Genomic DNA, 16,613 nt, shown 5'->3' with positions numbered 1-16,613 from the left:
CTGAAACCTCGTTTAGTTTCGAACGGCTCGGAGAGGTCCTTCCCAATTCTGACTGAGCTGATGGTGTTGCTCAACGTCATTTTGCACAGCCGTATAAGTTTTGCGGGGAAACCAAATTCAGACATAGCGGCATATAGGCAGCTCCTTTTCGTGCTGTCGAAGGCGGCTTTAAAGTCGACGAAGAGGTGATGTGTGTCGATTCTCTTTTCACGGGTTTTTACCAAGATTTGGCGCATTGTGAAAATCTGGTCGATGGTAGATTTACCAGGTCTGAAGCCGCACTGATAAGGCCCAATCAGCCGGTTCACGGTGGGCTTCAATCTTTCTCACAATACACTTGAAAGGACCTTATATGCGATATTAAGAAGGCTGATTCCACGATAGTTGGTGCATTTTGCAGTATCCCCCTTCTTGTGGACTGGGCAAAGAACACTTAGATTCCAACCGTCGGGCATGCTTTCTTCCGCCCATATTTTGCTAAGAAGCTGCTGCATGCGCCTTATCAACTCCTCGCCGCCGAACTTGAATAGCTCCGCAGGCAATCCATCAGCGCCCACGGCCTTGTTCTTTTTCAATCTGGTTATTGCTATTCTAACTTCGTCATAATCGGGCGGGGGGACATATATTCCATCGTCATCGATTGCGGGATCGGGTTCTTCATCTCTGCGCGGTGAATTGCTGCCTCCATTTAGGAGGACAGAGAAGTGTTCCCTCCATAATCTAAGCACTCTCTGGACATCAGTTACAAGGTCGCCGTTTTCATTCCTACAGGAGTTTGCCCCGGTCTTAAAACCTTCCGTCTGTCGCCGTATTTTTTGGTAGAATTTTCGGGCGTTATTCCTGGTGGCTAGCAGCTCAATCTCCTCGCACTCACGCCTTTCTGCTTCTGCTTTTTTCTTCCTGAAAAGGCGTCTCGCTTCCCTTTTCAACTCACGATAGCGTTCACACACTCCTCTTGTCGCGCTCGCTTTTAACGTAGCCCTGTAGGCAGCGTCTTTTCTTTCGGTTGCAACGCGGCATTCTTCATCATACCAGTTATTTTTTCGTGGCCGCCGGTAACCAATTTTTTCCTCGGCGGCAGTATGAAGTGCTTTGGAGATATGCTCCCACTGCTCCTGTATTCCTTCAGGATGAGTTGTGCCCTCAGAGAGCAGGTGTGAGAGTCGAGTTGCGAAATCATTGGCAGTCTGTTGTGATTGAAGCTTTTCGACGTCTAGCTTTCCTTGTGTTTTTTGTTCCTTGTTTTTAGCCGCGTTGAGGCGGGTGCGTATTTTGGCTGCAACGAGATAATGGTCCGAATTGATGTTAGGTCCTCGGATCGTTCGCACATCTAAAACACTGGAGGCATGCCGTCCGTCTATCACAACGTGATCGATCTGATTGCGAGTATTTCGATCAGGAGACAGCCATGTAGCTTGATGTATCTTTTTATGCATGAACCTCGTGCTTGATATGACCATGTTTCGAGCACCGGCAAAGTCAATCAGCCTCAGTCCGTTAGGAGAAGTTTCATTGTGTAGGCTGAACTTTCCGACTGTAGGGCCAAAAACACCTTCTTTGCCCACCCTGGCGTTAAAGTCGCCAAGCACGACTTTTATATCATGACGGGGGCAGCGCTCGTATGTGCGTTCTAATTGTTCATAAAAAGTGTCTTTCACCTCATCGTCTTTCTCCTCTGTCGGCGCATGGGCGCAGATGAATGATATATTAAAAAATTTTGCTTTTATTCGAATAGCGGCGAGACGCTCGTCCACAGGCGTGAACGCCAGAACTTGGCGACAAAGTCTCTCTCCCACCACGAATCCGACGCCGTAACTGCGCTTATTCGCATGGCCACTCCAATATATGTCACAATTTTTGATCTTCTTTCTTCCTTGCTTCGTCCAACGCATTTCTTGGATGGCGGTGATGTCAGATTTTGCTTTGACGAGGACATCAACCAGCCGGGCATTTGCACCAATCCCATTCAGGGAGCGGACGTTCCAGGTGCATGCCCTCAATTCATTGTCCTTCAAACGTTTGCCATGGTCGTCATCAATAGAGAGTGTATTTATTCGAGGCTTGTTGTTATATTTCATTGGAGTATGGTTTTACGTGGCGGGTCCCAAGCCCAGCGCACAACCCGCTCAGCGGGGGTAAAAATATTACTTGGCACGTTTATATAGCGAGCCGCTTGCTCCAAGACAGACGCCCGCTTGCAGCCGCACCTAGAGGTGTACAGACGCTGCCGATGAAATCTCCCCCGGTTAGCCCTTAAACCGATTATGTCAGAGTGGCCTAGCCAGGTTGTCGCCTTCTCACATTAGCTCACCGCTAAACGGGTGTTTAGCGGCTACCCAGAGGATACTTGGCCGCAAGCGACCGGCAGTAGTGAGCTGCTTGAACCGCATGCAAAAGAATCGCTCTGGCCATTCCCAGGTGAATGGCGGTCAGAAGCTTTCCCCACTTTCGTGGACTTCTACACATGGCCCCACCCTCCTTTATATTAGGTCGGTTGAATATTTGTCCGCTTTTCATACAAATCCTGCAATCGATTTTTAAGTAACTTCTCATTGAGCTACAAACCTGAAACTTTACACATAATGCAACAAAACGAAAAAAAATCCGTTAGGTGGTGCACGGATCGAAATAATTAGATAAGAATTTGAAAATTTTCAAACCAGCTTTTAAGTAACTTTTCGATTAGCTAGAGACTTGAAATTTCAAACTTAATTCAGAGTTCGATGACAGCCAAAAAGACAAAAAGATTCGCTGGGGGCGCACGGGATGAGATATTAAAAAAATCGTACGAAACGCATGGGATTTTTTATTTTATTTTTATTTAAATATTTTTTTTTTAATAAATTTTAATTGATTCTAATTTTATTTTCCTTTTTTTATTTTTCTTTGTTTGTCATTATTTTTCACAACAAATATGCACAGCAGACATCAGCGCCCATCGACATACATAGATACGCAAATAAATGTTACTCATACGTCATGTATAACCCTTTGAAGAAAATTCATTACAATTAATATAGGTATATATGTAAATATGTGCATATGTAAACTTTTAACTGTTTATTCTCGTTTTGTATTCTAATTGTAACTAAAGCATAACCAGCTTGTGATTTCCCTATATTTACTTCGGTTTTGTATCTATGTATATACATACATATGTATGTACTTGCACATATTAAATTATCAATTGAAGCCTAGCCGCGAATAACGTTTTAAAAGCCAATTTTTGCAAAACGTGTTTGTGTTTTTTTCAGATTTCTGTTACTGTTACTCTCTTGCATCTCTAAAGCATCAAATAAGTTAAAATTACATACTAAAGGGCAATTAAAAAGCAATTAGAAGAAGTCAGTCTTTGGAAGAACGTTGTAAGTTACACGCAAAATGATACGATCGCAGTTGTCGCAGGTAATTGATAAGTGTAACAGAGGTACAAAAAGTAAATGTAATGTTGAAAATTGGAAAGATATTAAAAACAAAATGTTAAGAAATAGTGGAAATGCATATACAACCAGGAAAAACAAAAGTATCCCTAAAAACGCTCCGGAACAAGTAATGTGGAAAAACGTTTTAAGTGCATTTGCTGTAATTTTTATTCTATTTATTGTTTATATTTAGGTTTGTGATTGTCGTTGCTATTTCAATTGCCAAAAATTTAGTGTTGGTCAAATGAAGGACTATTGGCCTGAGAAGTACGCAGAGTTCTATAAATCGCTCTGCAGTAAATAAAGGTAGTATATAAGGGGAAATCCGCCAAACTTTGGTTTTTTTGGAGAAAAAAATTTTTTTTTGAAACATATATCTTTTTGTTAGGAACATTGAGGGTTAAGTTGGAGCTATAGTGCATCGCCGTTATTCGTCTTACATAATGCGTCAAAAAGATATAGTTAAAAGATCGAGCAAAATATATATAACTTGAGGTCGCAATGTTAAATATACATTTATTTCAAAACTTCTGCACCGATTATATCGAAATTTTAACAAAATATGGAGATATATGCAGCTGTTAGCTATGTAAACTTTTTTTGATACACGAGACCCGGTTTTGTAGATATCGGTAAAAATATAAAACCGAATAACCGCCAAATATTTTTTACTGCAAAGTTTGCAACATATTTATTTTAACACCTTTCTACCGATTTTTTTGAAACTTTAAAAACATATAGATATGTGAACGAAGTATGTTTAGGTAAAAAATGGTTAATACCCGAGATCCGGTTTTGGAGATATTGATAAAAATATAAACCCGGAAAACCTTACATTTTTTTACTTATTTAAACACTTCTTAACCGATTGTGTTGAAATTTTATCAGGATGTTTATATCTATGTGGGGTATATTTAGATAAAATTTTGTTGATACCCGAAACCCGGTTTTAGAGATTTCGGCAAAAATATGAAACCGGGTAACCGTCAAATATTTCATACCCGTTTGTTAATTTTTTCTCTACACCACAGTAGTAAACGATTAATTGCCTCATCTTGGAATATTCACGCAAGGAAAGTTATTGATGCTTGTACATGGGGCAAATATACGAAATTTTCGCCAAAAATTGGCAATGGTCAAAAAGTGTATAACAATTTTTTATTTTTTTTTTAATTTTTGTACCAAATTTGTGTTTCTTTTCATTTACTTTTAAATAAAACCTGGTTAAAAAAAAAAAAGAAAACATTTTTCTACACTTTTTGACGATTGCCAATTTTTGTCGGAAATTTCGTATATTTGCCCCATGTACAAACATCAATAACTTTCCGTGCGTGAATATTCCAAGATGAGGCAATTAATTGTATACTACTAGGGTGTAGAGAAAAAATTAACAAACGGGTATGAAGTGATAAAAGTAAAATTGTAGCTGTGCCCACAAAAAAACATGCTCCTGAAACAAATTTACGCAACCAAGTGCTTCCACTTTTTTGCCTCTACCTTCAAAACTGAAAGGGGGACATCGAATTTGAAGCCCCAAGTATTTTTAGTCCCTGATAGGCTATTATCGTGCATAATCCAAATTTCAATACTCAGTTGCCTCAAAAAGCTATAAGCAAAAACTGTCAATATTGAAAATGACAAAAAAAAAAGTATCGCTACTTTAATTGATGATAGTTTTGAGAATTGGAGGGGCACATTAATTTTGCTCATACTTTTAAAATCTCCGTCTCAAAAAGAACATTCAGTTTAAATTCTATAGCGTTTCAGCGATGCCTCAAATTTTATCGAAAAAATTAAAAAAAAAAAAAAAACAAAAAAAAAAAAAAAAATCAAGGGTATCGCTTGAAAAAGTGCAAAAATCTACGTTTTTTACGTTTGCACTTTTTTCTGGCCTTAAGTTTTTTGCCCGTGTGTAAAACCCAAGTATCCAAAAAAGTTAAAGTTTTTGGGATTTGCCCATAAGAAGTAAACAAAAAAGATAGGTTGGGAAGTTATTGTGTAAATGGGCTCAAAGCAAACCAAGCTTTATTCACAGTTTTTGGAATATTTTCATTTCTGTTTTGAACACATTTTTGTTTTAATGCCGAATTAACTTTTTGTATGAAATAAATAAACTGTAAGCATTCTGTAATATACTCTTTATTTAAAAAATAAACCATTACATTTTTTTTTTCGATAGTAACATTTTAAATCCGTTCCTACAAACCGTATTGCTCAGTGGAACAACGTTTTAAAAGCCATCAGTACAGATGCTGTGCATAATGGAAAAACGTTTTAACTGCTCTCGCGCTTGGGATATGAAACGTTTTTCCACTGAAAAAAGTTTTAAAATGACCGCTTACTTGTAATTCGAAATTGAAATTCCTCATTTTTTTTCATATAAATTATTAATGTCATTGTTTTGGACAAGCCAACAATACAGGAACAAAAAACAATCACAAAGCCTCCAAAAAACGTTTTTTTTCTTTCCTGTGAAAAAACGATTTTGTCATTTACAACGTTATTCGCGGCTCCGCTTCAATTAGTATTTATTTATTTTTTAAACTCAATCATATTCAATTACTCATTAGCGCGCTACAACAAAACTGCAACATATCGAAATTAAAGCAAATTTAAATTAATTAACGCAATGTTAATAAATTTTGATTAAGCGCATTAGATCACTCGTAGTACTAATTCTATTATTAATTTCGCAAATATGTGTGAGTGTATTCTCATATGTCTTACCACTTTTTATGATGATTATTATTATATATTAACATTTTTAGCGCTTTGGTGATAATGATCATAAGTACACATCGCCATACATGCATACATACGTAAGTATATGCAGAGACATTGTTAATGCAATGTCTCTATGCAGGGACGAAAAATAGTGTGAAGCAAGCTTCACAAAACCTCTAGTAGGTCAAATTCACCACTTACCACAGCAGAATTCGTTAAACTACCACTGTCTGTATTTATTATTTAACAATTATTTGTACACTCTTAATTCAGCTATGTGTTCAGAATTTACATTTTTACACTCTAAAACTACAATCAGCGTATTTTGTGTGCTTAGATTATGTTAAAAATTGTGCTAAAGTTTTTGGTGTGGTGGAAATGACCTACTAGAATTTTGTGAAGCTCCGCTGCTTTCCACTGAAGCTCGCGCATGCAACATCTTTATGTTCAAAAATTTTTGGTATATGAATATGCTAATTCGCAGCTTGGTACTGACAATTAGGCAAGGAAAATGAGCAGTCAGACAATGAGATGGCATATATGTATATAGGTATAATCATGCATACATACCCTGCAAAAATTGTTGGATTACGTGTTCCATTTTCTTCATGTTGGAGTACTCTAACAATACTCCTTCGCAATGCGTTTGCGGACCACCATCAGCCGATCATTGCTCGTTTTTTAACGACCCTGATCACGCCACGATGGCGATCGAACAGAGTTGCCAAAAGTAAAATATTGCATATAAATACCTGATAATATAATTTTACTATGGCAACTCTGATAAAATGCAACCGCGCACTGGTTTTATACGTACATACTATAGTATAGAGAAATATTAGTTTCTTTATTCACGCAAATGCTAAATAACATAAGAATATTCGTAGTAAAAAATATAAAAGTTGTATTGCCCCTCTTCATTTACTTTCATTTTAAATTAAATTCACTCCGATAATTCTTTTCGACGCAATTCCTCTTTAGTACTTTGGCATATGATCCTCTGTGGGTGCTCCATGGAGTACTACAGTGAAAGTACTTTGGAAAGTACTCTCACGTATGTACTCTATGGAATACTCACAAACAAAGCGAGAGTGGGATCACCTACTCCTCTCCTAGGACATCGCAATGTTAATTGGAGCACATTTTTTGTATGAATACAGATTAGTTTTGGAACACTCCTATACTCCCAAAGGAGTATTCCTTACATTATTTATGGAGTACTCGCGTTTTTTGAAGGGTACATACAAATATGTGTATATGCATGTACTAAATTGATTTTACGTAAAGTAATCCCGTCTTCAAATTGTTAATATATCATGATACAACATATGTACATACAATAAGTTGAAATAAATTTTTGATTTGTAAGCATCTCTGCTCAAAGTATGGGGGCATCCTGAAGGTAAGCATAAGGTTTAAGATTAAGCGCAGTCTTTGTAAGTGGTATGCTAATGGGGAAATAGAATGTTAAAGAATGGTATGCTGTACGAAATACTAGAAAATGTAAGCGTAAGTTTACTCACTGAACTGTAGCATAATGTTGGAACAAGTTACGCGGTAGAATTGATAAGAGCAAAATCACGAAACAACTATAAGCAAACATATAAATAAAAGTCTCTGAGCATAGACAAAATTTTTGCGCATGCAAGTGCTCGAACGGATGTATACATTGCTGTTTTGTTGGAAATAAAATAAAATAATATTATCTGTATTTAATTAGCGAGACATGCTCAAATTGCTTTATAGAATTGTTTTTGTTATTGATATTAGAGAAAAATTACAAAGTTTACAAACGGCGATGGTTACTAGGATATGTTTCTGAATTTCACTTCTTCATCAGCTAGTTTCTCGGGAGTTGAGTATTGAACTCGAAATCTTCAATATTCATACTTTATACTAGTGTAAAGGCAGATGCCTCTGTCCACTCAGCCATGTGAATGCCCCGCAATTGTATAAAGCAAGTTGAGTATGTCTCGCTAATTAAATAGAGCTAATAATATTGATATAATAGGTAATAGCGGAAGTGCTGCAATGCTATAAACCCAAAGTTACTAAGCTCTTAGAGCGCGCCTATAATTATTCCACATAATTATGATTAAAAAGTATTTAGATTTGGTATGCACCTAATAAAAGGAATAGAGGAATAGCAACAGAAAGGCAACACTTAGACCAATTGCAGAGCGAGCAGCGGGGCATTCTTATGGCTGAGTGGGCGAAGGTATCTGCTTTTACAACAGTATAAAGTATGAATATTGAAGATTTCGAGTTCAAAATTCAACTCCCGATAAATTAGCTGATGAAAAAGTGCAATTCAGAAACATGTCCTTGTTACCTACGCCGTTTGTAATCTTTGTACCATTTCTTTAATATCAGTAAAATAAAATAAAATGAAATATAATAAAGAACAAAAATGTTTGTGCACTAAGCTGAAGGTAAAAGTATATTCACCAACCATTTTTAAAATAAAGTGAGTTTATTTTCAGATCTACTACCATTACTACTGAGTGAGGATGCAATTTTTCCACTCACTGCTCATCTATTAACGCATTAACGAGTGAGTTGAAAAAAAATTCAAGTTGGTCGAATTTCGATCACAGGCGATACTAGTATATATTATATTATATTGTGACGAATATTAGTATCACTAAGTGATACTCACATCACTAATCTGATACTAAGTAAATAAAGGCACAACAGCAATAAAGTAAGCTGCCACTATTGGTACGTAAACAACCCAATCACCATTTACATACATATGTATATACAAGGCAACGAAGAGATACTCATAAACAAATGTAATCATCAGCCGAAGTAGTACTCACATATACACACGCATATGCCTATGCGAGATACTATAAACTACAAATACACACGCATATAGCTGGTAAACAGATAGAAGATTCTAGAAGGAGAAACGTCTAGACATTTGGAGAAATATGCGGACAAGGCAACAGAGCATAAAAGCAGAGCAAGGTGAGTAGTCAGTAATCAGTTTAATTTAAACACGCAATTAGTTGTGAAGTAAGAGTTATTGTGAAGTACACTCAAAGTAGTCTAATAAAACCCATTTTGTATTATTGAATATTGGAGTTATTTATTCAACAGTTTAGCCATTCGAACGTTAGCAGAAGGTATGGAATAAGGAAAATTTCACTAAATTCGTTACAGTATGAATAAGATTTCGAGTTCAATACACAGCTCCCGAGAAACTAATTGATGAAGAAGTGAAATTCAGAAACATGTCCTAGTAATCATCGCCGTTTGTAATCTTTGTAATTTTTCTCTAATAAAACAATATAAAATAAAATAAAATGAAATAAAATACAGAACAAAAATGTTTGTGCACTAAGCTGAAGCTAAAAGTATTTTAACCAACAATTTTTAAATTAAAGTGAAATAATTTTCAGCTATACTACCGCTACTACTGAGTGAGGATGCATATATTAACGCATTAACGCGTGAGTTGAAAAAATACAAGTTGGTCGAATTTCGACCACAGGCGATACTACATAGGGAAATTCACCTTATTTGCAACCTTCTGCTAACGTTCGAATCGCTAAATTGTTGAATAAATAACTCCAATATTCAATAATGCAAAATGGTCTTTATTAGACTACTTTGAGAGTATTTCACAATAACACTTATACTTCAATACAACCAATAGCATGCTTAAATCAAAACTGATTAGTCATGCCTCAGCTTGCGCTGCTTTTATACTCTCGGTTTACTCGTTCACCCATTTCTCCTAAGGTCTATTAATTTCGCGAACTTCATACTTGGTTCCCAGCCATATACATGTATATTTGTAGTTTGTAGCTATATGCGTGTGTATATGTGAGTACTACTTCGGCTGATGATTACATGCCTTTGTCTCTTCGTTGCCTTGTATGTATGTGTGTAAATGATGATTGATTTGTTTACGTACATACCAGTGGCTGCTTAGTATCAGCTTAGTGATGCTATTATCACTTAGTGATGCTAATATTCGTCACAATATCATATTATATATATGACAGCACACTTTGGTTATATAATGGTCGATTTTCTCCGAACTTAAACTTTCTTGATTGTTTTTTATATTAATAAAAACATGTAGCAGAAACAGGTATTGTAGTTTGGGCGCAGTTTGTAAACGTAAAACGAAGCGAAAAGTTGCGAGCTGTACCGTCGTAGTTGAAGCTTTTGGCAGAACGTTCTTTGTAAATCCGGCCTTTTACATATAAAAGGAGTGTGAGTACCAAGTACTCGTGAAGTTCGATGTCTAAACAAGGACTCATAAAAACTGCAACTGTGACTGTGTTGATAAGAGTACTTTGATCGTATTAGTAGCGGCTTAGTCGTTGGTCAACGAGCACTGAAGCAAGGCGAATGCAAGCACTGTTCGTTGACATTCAAAAAACGTTTCGTAAATATGCTAAAAAAATAGTATTTTATCACATAACAGTATCAGCATCTGTTTCATAAAAAACTGATGAGTTTGTCGAAAACAAATCAGTAACGATAACAAGTAGGTTAGGTCAGGTTAGAGTGGCCACCGGTGCGAGCACCACTGCGCTTAGGCCCAAAAGGTCCCATTGTGATACCACGTGGATCTCTCCCCTACTCAAACCAACAGGTCGATTCAGCAAATGTCAGGAATGTCTTAGGGTCCAGCTTAGCCAAATCACAAAGATCGTCAAAGAAGGGAGATCCCAGAGATTCCTTCCTCTTGCGCCAAAACGCAGGACAGTCGCACAGAAAAAGCTTGCCTGTTTCTATCTCTTCTTCGTCTTTGCAGCTCCTGCAGTAATCACTATATTAGGAGCACCCAGCCATTGTACATGTTTCCCGATTGCTATGTGGCCAGTTATAAGTCCAGCCACCATAGATATGTCCCCCCTTCTAAGAAGAAGGAGACTCCTTGCACGTCCCGCATCCCATTCAGGACACGAGGTTGGTGTGGTAGCAGGATACGAGATCGCTCCATCTCACACCCGCTTCCCTAAGAAAAATTCCATTCAAATTGAGCTTACAGGTAGCGAGCGGCATGTTCAATCCCTTCCACGACGACGAAAGCGGAACGGATGTGCCCCCTCTTGCAAGTTCGTCAGCCATCTCATTGCCCGGTATTTCCGAGTGTCCAGGCACCCAGAACCAGACTGAGGTAAGTTTGCTCAGCGATCTCGTTAAGAGATTTGCGGCACTTCTCCACTGTCCTGGACTTACATGTGCCTGGCTGTCAGAGTAAATAAAAATTTTATTATAGCTGTGACCAGCATTCCTCAGGTGATCAACGGCCTCATTTATAGCAGCCACCTCGGCCTGGAAGACGCTGCAATGATAGGGTAGGCTAAAGGCTAGATTACACCCTAGTTGAGGTGTAAAAACCCCGCTGCCCACCTTTTTATTCAGTTTGTAAGTGTTTGCTCACATATCGATATTGAATAGATAGTTTTTCAATAGTAAATTGATAATTTTTCGATAACAAATCGATAATTTTTTGAAATCTTGAAAACATATCGACAACTTTTTGATGCCATACCGATAATTATTAAATAAATAATCGGCAGCTTTTCCATAGTAAATCGATACATTTTTGATGACAAACCGATGCCTCATCTATAACCTTTGTTATCGATATCAAGTTTCTAAAACTTCTATAACTTCTAGAAAACATATCGATAACTTTTCGATAACATATCGGTAATGGTTCAATAAATAATCACGCGCCCAACGCTTTTATTTAATTGTCTGATCACGCTCCAGATTGGTGAGGAGTGTGATGACTAGTACCTAGGACCTACCTAATTATTTTATAGCTTTTAGTATTATTATTACTTCATGTAAGTATTGTTTTCAATGAAACCGTTTAACTTAAAAAAATTTGTTTTTTTTTTATTCACACTTCAAAATTGATTGTCATATTTAATTTTACTTTGCACCTTTTGCGTATTTATTGATTTTTGTTATTGTAATTTAATTTTTGTTTTCAAATTCAAAGTGTCAACGTGGAGTTATCTTTCCGGTTCTTTCTAGTTCTGTCAGTCACTTAACAAACTGATGACATGTCTGATACGCAATTGTATGTACTTACAAATGTGCCACTGTTCTTGTCGTTGAAGAATTGTTATTGTTGTGGTCGGCGATATAAATCTGGAAATAACTTTGTTTTCCATATTTTGGCATGAGTGAGGACAATGCTTAAAGATAAAGGAAAAACACCTCTTCCTGACAATAATTCATTTCGATTTCCGGACTCTTAATAGCGTATGTATGTGAAGCTACCGGGGTGGTTGGTGTCGCTGTGAATACAAATGCGACATTACCGGCCTACAGGCTGCACGATGGACGGAGGAAGTAGTGAGACTTATAAGACTCTCACACCGTCCATAGAATGAAGAGCTAATCTGCCTGAGATTATCGATAGATATCTGGTTGATACAGAAATTGAGGTGGGTTTATTCATTAACAAACTTGCGTCCATTAAAAATGGAGCAGCGTAATGGTGTGACACCGTAATCGAGAGAAGAGTATGCAAGAGCAGTGCAGGGATACATTTCTGAGAATTCTGGGCGTTGTTCCGTAGGGCATATGTACATGGTAATTACGTAGATCAAGTCGCGCAAGTCAGCTTTCAACGCTAACAAAACGGAATTAGTTCTTTTTACAAGGAGATATAAGATCTCTACTTTGAGGCCTCTCTCAATTGGTATGCAATTACGCTGTGCAGAAAGCTGTGTTGCAAGCTCAAATAGAGCTAGAAGGGCCTTGGTTGCTTTGTACTATTGTATGTGAGCTGGGGTCTCTCGCCAAGGATCGCACACTCGCTTTACAAGATGGTAGTAAGCTTCATACAACATCAGATGAAGCGGCTCTGGGAGTGTTCGAGAGAAAAGTTCTTCGAAACATTCATGGACCTCTACGCGTTGGCGATGGCGAGTACCGAAGAAGATTTAACGGTGAGCTGTACGAGCTTTACGTAGACATCAACATAGTCCGCCGAATTAAAATGCAGCGGCTGCGCTGGCTAGGCCATGTTATGCGAATGAAGGATGACGTTCAGCGGAACCCGGCCTATGGAAGCAGGGGAAAAGGTGGAAAATGATATAAACTCCCTTGGTGTGACCAATTGGCGCCAGTTGGCAGGGAGAAGAAGCGACTGACGCGCTTAAACGGTTAATCGCCAATTAAGCGAGTAAGTAAATAAGCTTCATACTCCTCCTATGAGGTGCTGCTCTAATGTCCTTACAGTGGACAGCGCTGATTGATACAAGTGGCGCTCTGAGGAAAAAACTCCTCTTGGTTGAACACACACCTGGTGGGCGTTGATCGGGCATCGTGAAATGAGCTAGTGACTCTTTGACTTCGGTCACTTAAGATTATTTATTCGTGGTAGGAGAAACTTTTCTGTGGCGATAATTGACGCCTGTGCGGGTCTCATAACTTTCATTCCCTAAGGACTGAAACAAAGTTTATGGTGGACCAATTAACTGATTCACGAATGGCTAGAATTTGGTGGCGGTATTTTCTATAAGGAGCTCAATGTAAACCGTGAGTTCAAGCTTACAGATCACTTTGGTGTCTTCCAAACGGTAGTAGCTGCGAAGAGTCAAGAGGCAATCAGGACTCAGGGGATCGAATGTGGTACACATGGGCCACAAGTAACATTGAATGGCACGTCAATCCTTTTGGGCAGAAGTAGATGTTCTGCCGAAATCAAATGGTGCCCTAAAGCTTATTTCACTGTCACAGTCCTGGTAGTGAAGCAGTTTGTTGTTTCATTCAGGTTGAAACGGAGGGCAAGCATGCCATTGTTAGAGGATGAATGGGTCGCCAACGATAATATGCAGGGGGATTGCTGGAAGATAAGCGTTGTTTAGAAGTTGTGGTTAGAAGGAAAAGGTAGGAGCTTTGGAACAATAGCCCCCTGGAAGGATGACGTACCAGTACATCCGGAACGTTTCGTTTGTAAAAGAAAATCCGGATTTCAGATTTAATCTGAGTCTGCGTTTTCTGTTAACAATTCATGGTCCTCTTAATGCATTCTTCCTTAAGAAGAACTTGAGGGAAGCGGAGGGGTGTGTATGTGGTGCGTTACGGGAGGACTGGTTGCATGTGTAGGTCACGAAAAAAACCTTAAAAATCAAAGTCGAAAAAAGTCAAATAAATGCAATTTCGCTGGCTCGAAAATTATTTTTTTGGGTATGCGTAGTGGAAATTTTTTCCTGAGCCAAATCGTATCGAAAAATAGATGGCGCGATATCGGTTAACTCCCGTCCATATCGACCAAATCGACCCAACCTAATGTATATACTTGTTAATACAATATATTCATATGTAAACAAAAAACAAGCACACAAAGAAACAAAAAAAAAAAACAAACACAAAATTATTAATTGATTAAAATTAAGTGAAATGTAATTGACAATCATTTGAGTGAATAATGCCCGCCTAACATCTTGAGGATTACCAGACCTAATTGGCACAAACAGCTTAAGTAGTTCCGTCACTTTACAGGGTGATCGAAAATTGTTAATTTGATCGTTTACTAGATATCTAAATTTTTTATACCATACATCTCAAAATTGGTGTCTCCTAGTAAAATTTTCTGAACTTTTCGATTCTCATAAGAAACACATAAGTAAAATGGTACAAAATTGGAGCCATCGGTGGTGTACACGTGCCAAGCCTTTATATCTGCTTTCGCTTTAAGATTCACTTGGAAGTGCAGGTAGTCAGTTCGCCCAGTATTTGCCTACATTTTATTACTATGGCCGCGCTCAAGCTGACCCCAGGCATTGAGTCTTATTGCGGTTTCGCCACCATGTGTAGGGGTGGAATGTGCACAACCGTAGTTTTTTCCAGGGCTCCCTTTATGCTAAACATTCCGCCAAACAATGACTCCATAGTATAGGACAGGCTTTCAAAATCGCTGTAAATACCTAATGAGAGAGGGAGCACGACGTGGATTTTCACCACAGCACTCTGCACTGATATAGAGTACAAAAACTTTACATTTTTTCCTACTTGGGACTTTCTTTGTTTTTAGTTAGTGATCTTAAAAATTATTGCTATTTCTGATTTAGTTATAAAGAAGCATTGTATACATATTGTAACGAATTTAGGGAATTCTGATTTTTATGCACTTCTGCTAACGTTCGAATTGCTAAACTGTTGAATAAATCACTATTCAATATTCAGTATTGCAAACTGGTCTTTATTTAGATTACTTTGTGAGTAGTACTTCATAACTATACTTCACAACCAATAGCGTGTTTAAATCAAAACTGATTGCTGATTATTCAGCTTGCGCTGCTTTTATACTCTACGTTGCTTCTTTCGTATATTTCTCCAAAGGTCTAGGCATTTCATCTTCTAGAACTTTTGTATTCCCTGCTGGGCTACCATCTATATACATGTATATTTGTAGTTTATGTTTTTCTTATAGCCATATGCGGGTGTATGTGTGAGTAACTACTTCGGCTGATGATTACATGTGTGTGTGTGAGATATATCATCGTTGCCATGTATGTATGTGTGTAAATGATGACTGATGTATTCCTGTACAAAAGTGTGGCTGCTTCATGTTTTTGTTGTTGCGTGATTATTTACTAACAGCCAAGTGATGTCAACATTCGCCACAATATTTAATATATAGTTTTTTTTTTATTATTTAACTTACCTGCTCTTGTAACTCGCCATGTAGTTCTCCAATTGAAGGCCGCTTCATATTTCTCTTTGATATTCTGTAATTATCTAATCTCGGCAACGCTTCCCTGTAAAAGAACATTAATGCGATTTTGATTATTTATTTATTATTTCATTACAAAAAAAAATTTAAAAAATAGGTACTAAGTTCTGTTGCAATACAACATTATTTGCTCAACTATCGGCTTTAGCAATCAATTTCGAAACAGTGGAGAATTGCGGCTCACGAAGTCCAGTAGGGTAAAAATTATTAGCTTCCGCATATGATATATCATCGAAGGACACAGCCAAAGACGGCATCACACCTCCGAGGTGTGGACATTTTAAAATGTTTTCTGACGCATCAGCATTAGTAATAGCGGGAATGTATACGATCGATATACTGGCAAATGACACGGCGACGATTTCTATGAAGGAAACTATCAGATAACATGGAATTATTCGCCAAGGGGTCTATGGACATATCGGTGTATTCTCGTCTTGAAACATTCGCTTCCTCTTCAGGTTGCAGAGCTATAGATGAAGGCTTTGTAGCACATTTGAGTAACATTACCCTTGCGAGACATTCGTGCGGCTTATGGCTGAAAGTTGTAAACAATGGACCGGGGCATGCGACGCCATCGCAGATACAATGAAGTCGCTAAAAGGCTGCGATGCGGTGGCGGTGAGCAGGCAACATAAAGAGATCTAACACACGGATTGGAATACGGCCTATCCAACCCCTAGAAGAAGCAAAGAAAAAATCAAATAAATGAAGCTGGGTACGTCGGGAGTTTTAGT

General features: G+C 37.9%; 1 protein-coding gene across 1 annotated transcript in view; it reads right to left on the bottom strand.

Annotated features, from left to right (window-relative positions):
- NKCC (sodium potassium chloride cotransporter) overlaps positions 1–16,613 on the bottom strand; it is an 87,621-nt gene that overhangs the window by 45,348 nt on the left and 25,660 nt on the right. The window contains exon 2 of the mRNA XM_067792014.1: positions 15,808–15,901. Within this exon, the coding sequence (XP_067648115.1) occupies positions 15,808–15,901 (94 nt within the window). The remainder of the gene's footprint in view (positions 1–15,807; positions 15,902–16,613) is intronic.

The sequence above is a fragment of the Eurosta solidaginis genome, chromosome 1 (assembly GCF_040869045.1).
Source record: "Eurosta solidaginis isolate ZX-2024a chromosome 1, ASM4086904v1, whole genome shotgun sequence".
Classification (NCBI taxonomy): domain Eukaryota; kingdom Metazoa; phylum Arthropoda; class Insecta; order Diptera; family Tephritidae; genus Eurosta; species Eurosta solidaginis.
This window is presented reverse-complemented; position numbering and strand designations above follow the sequence as displayed.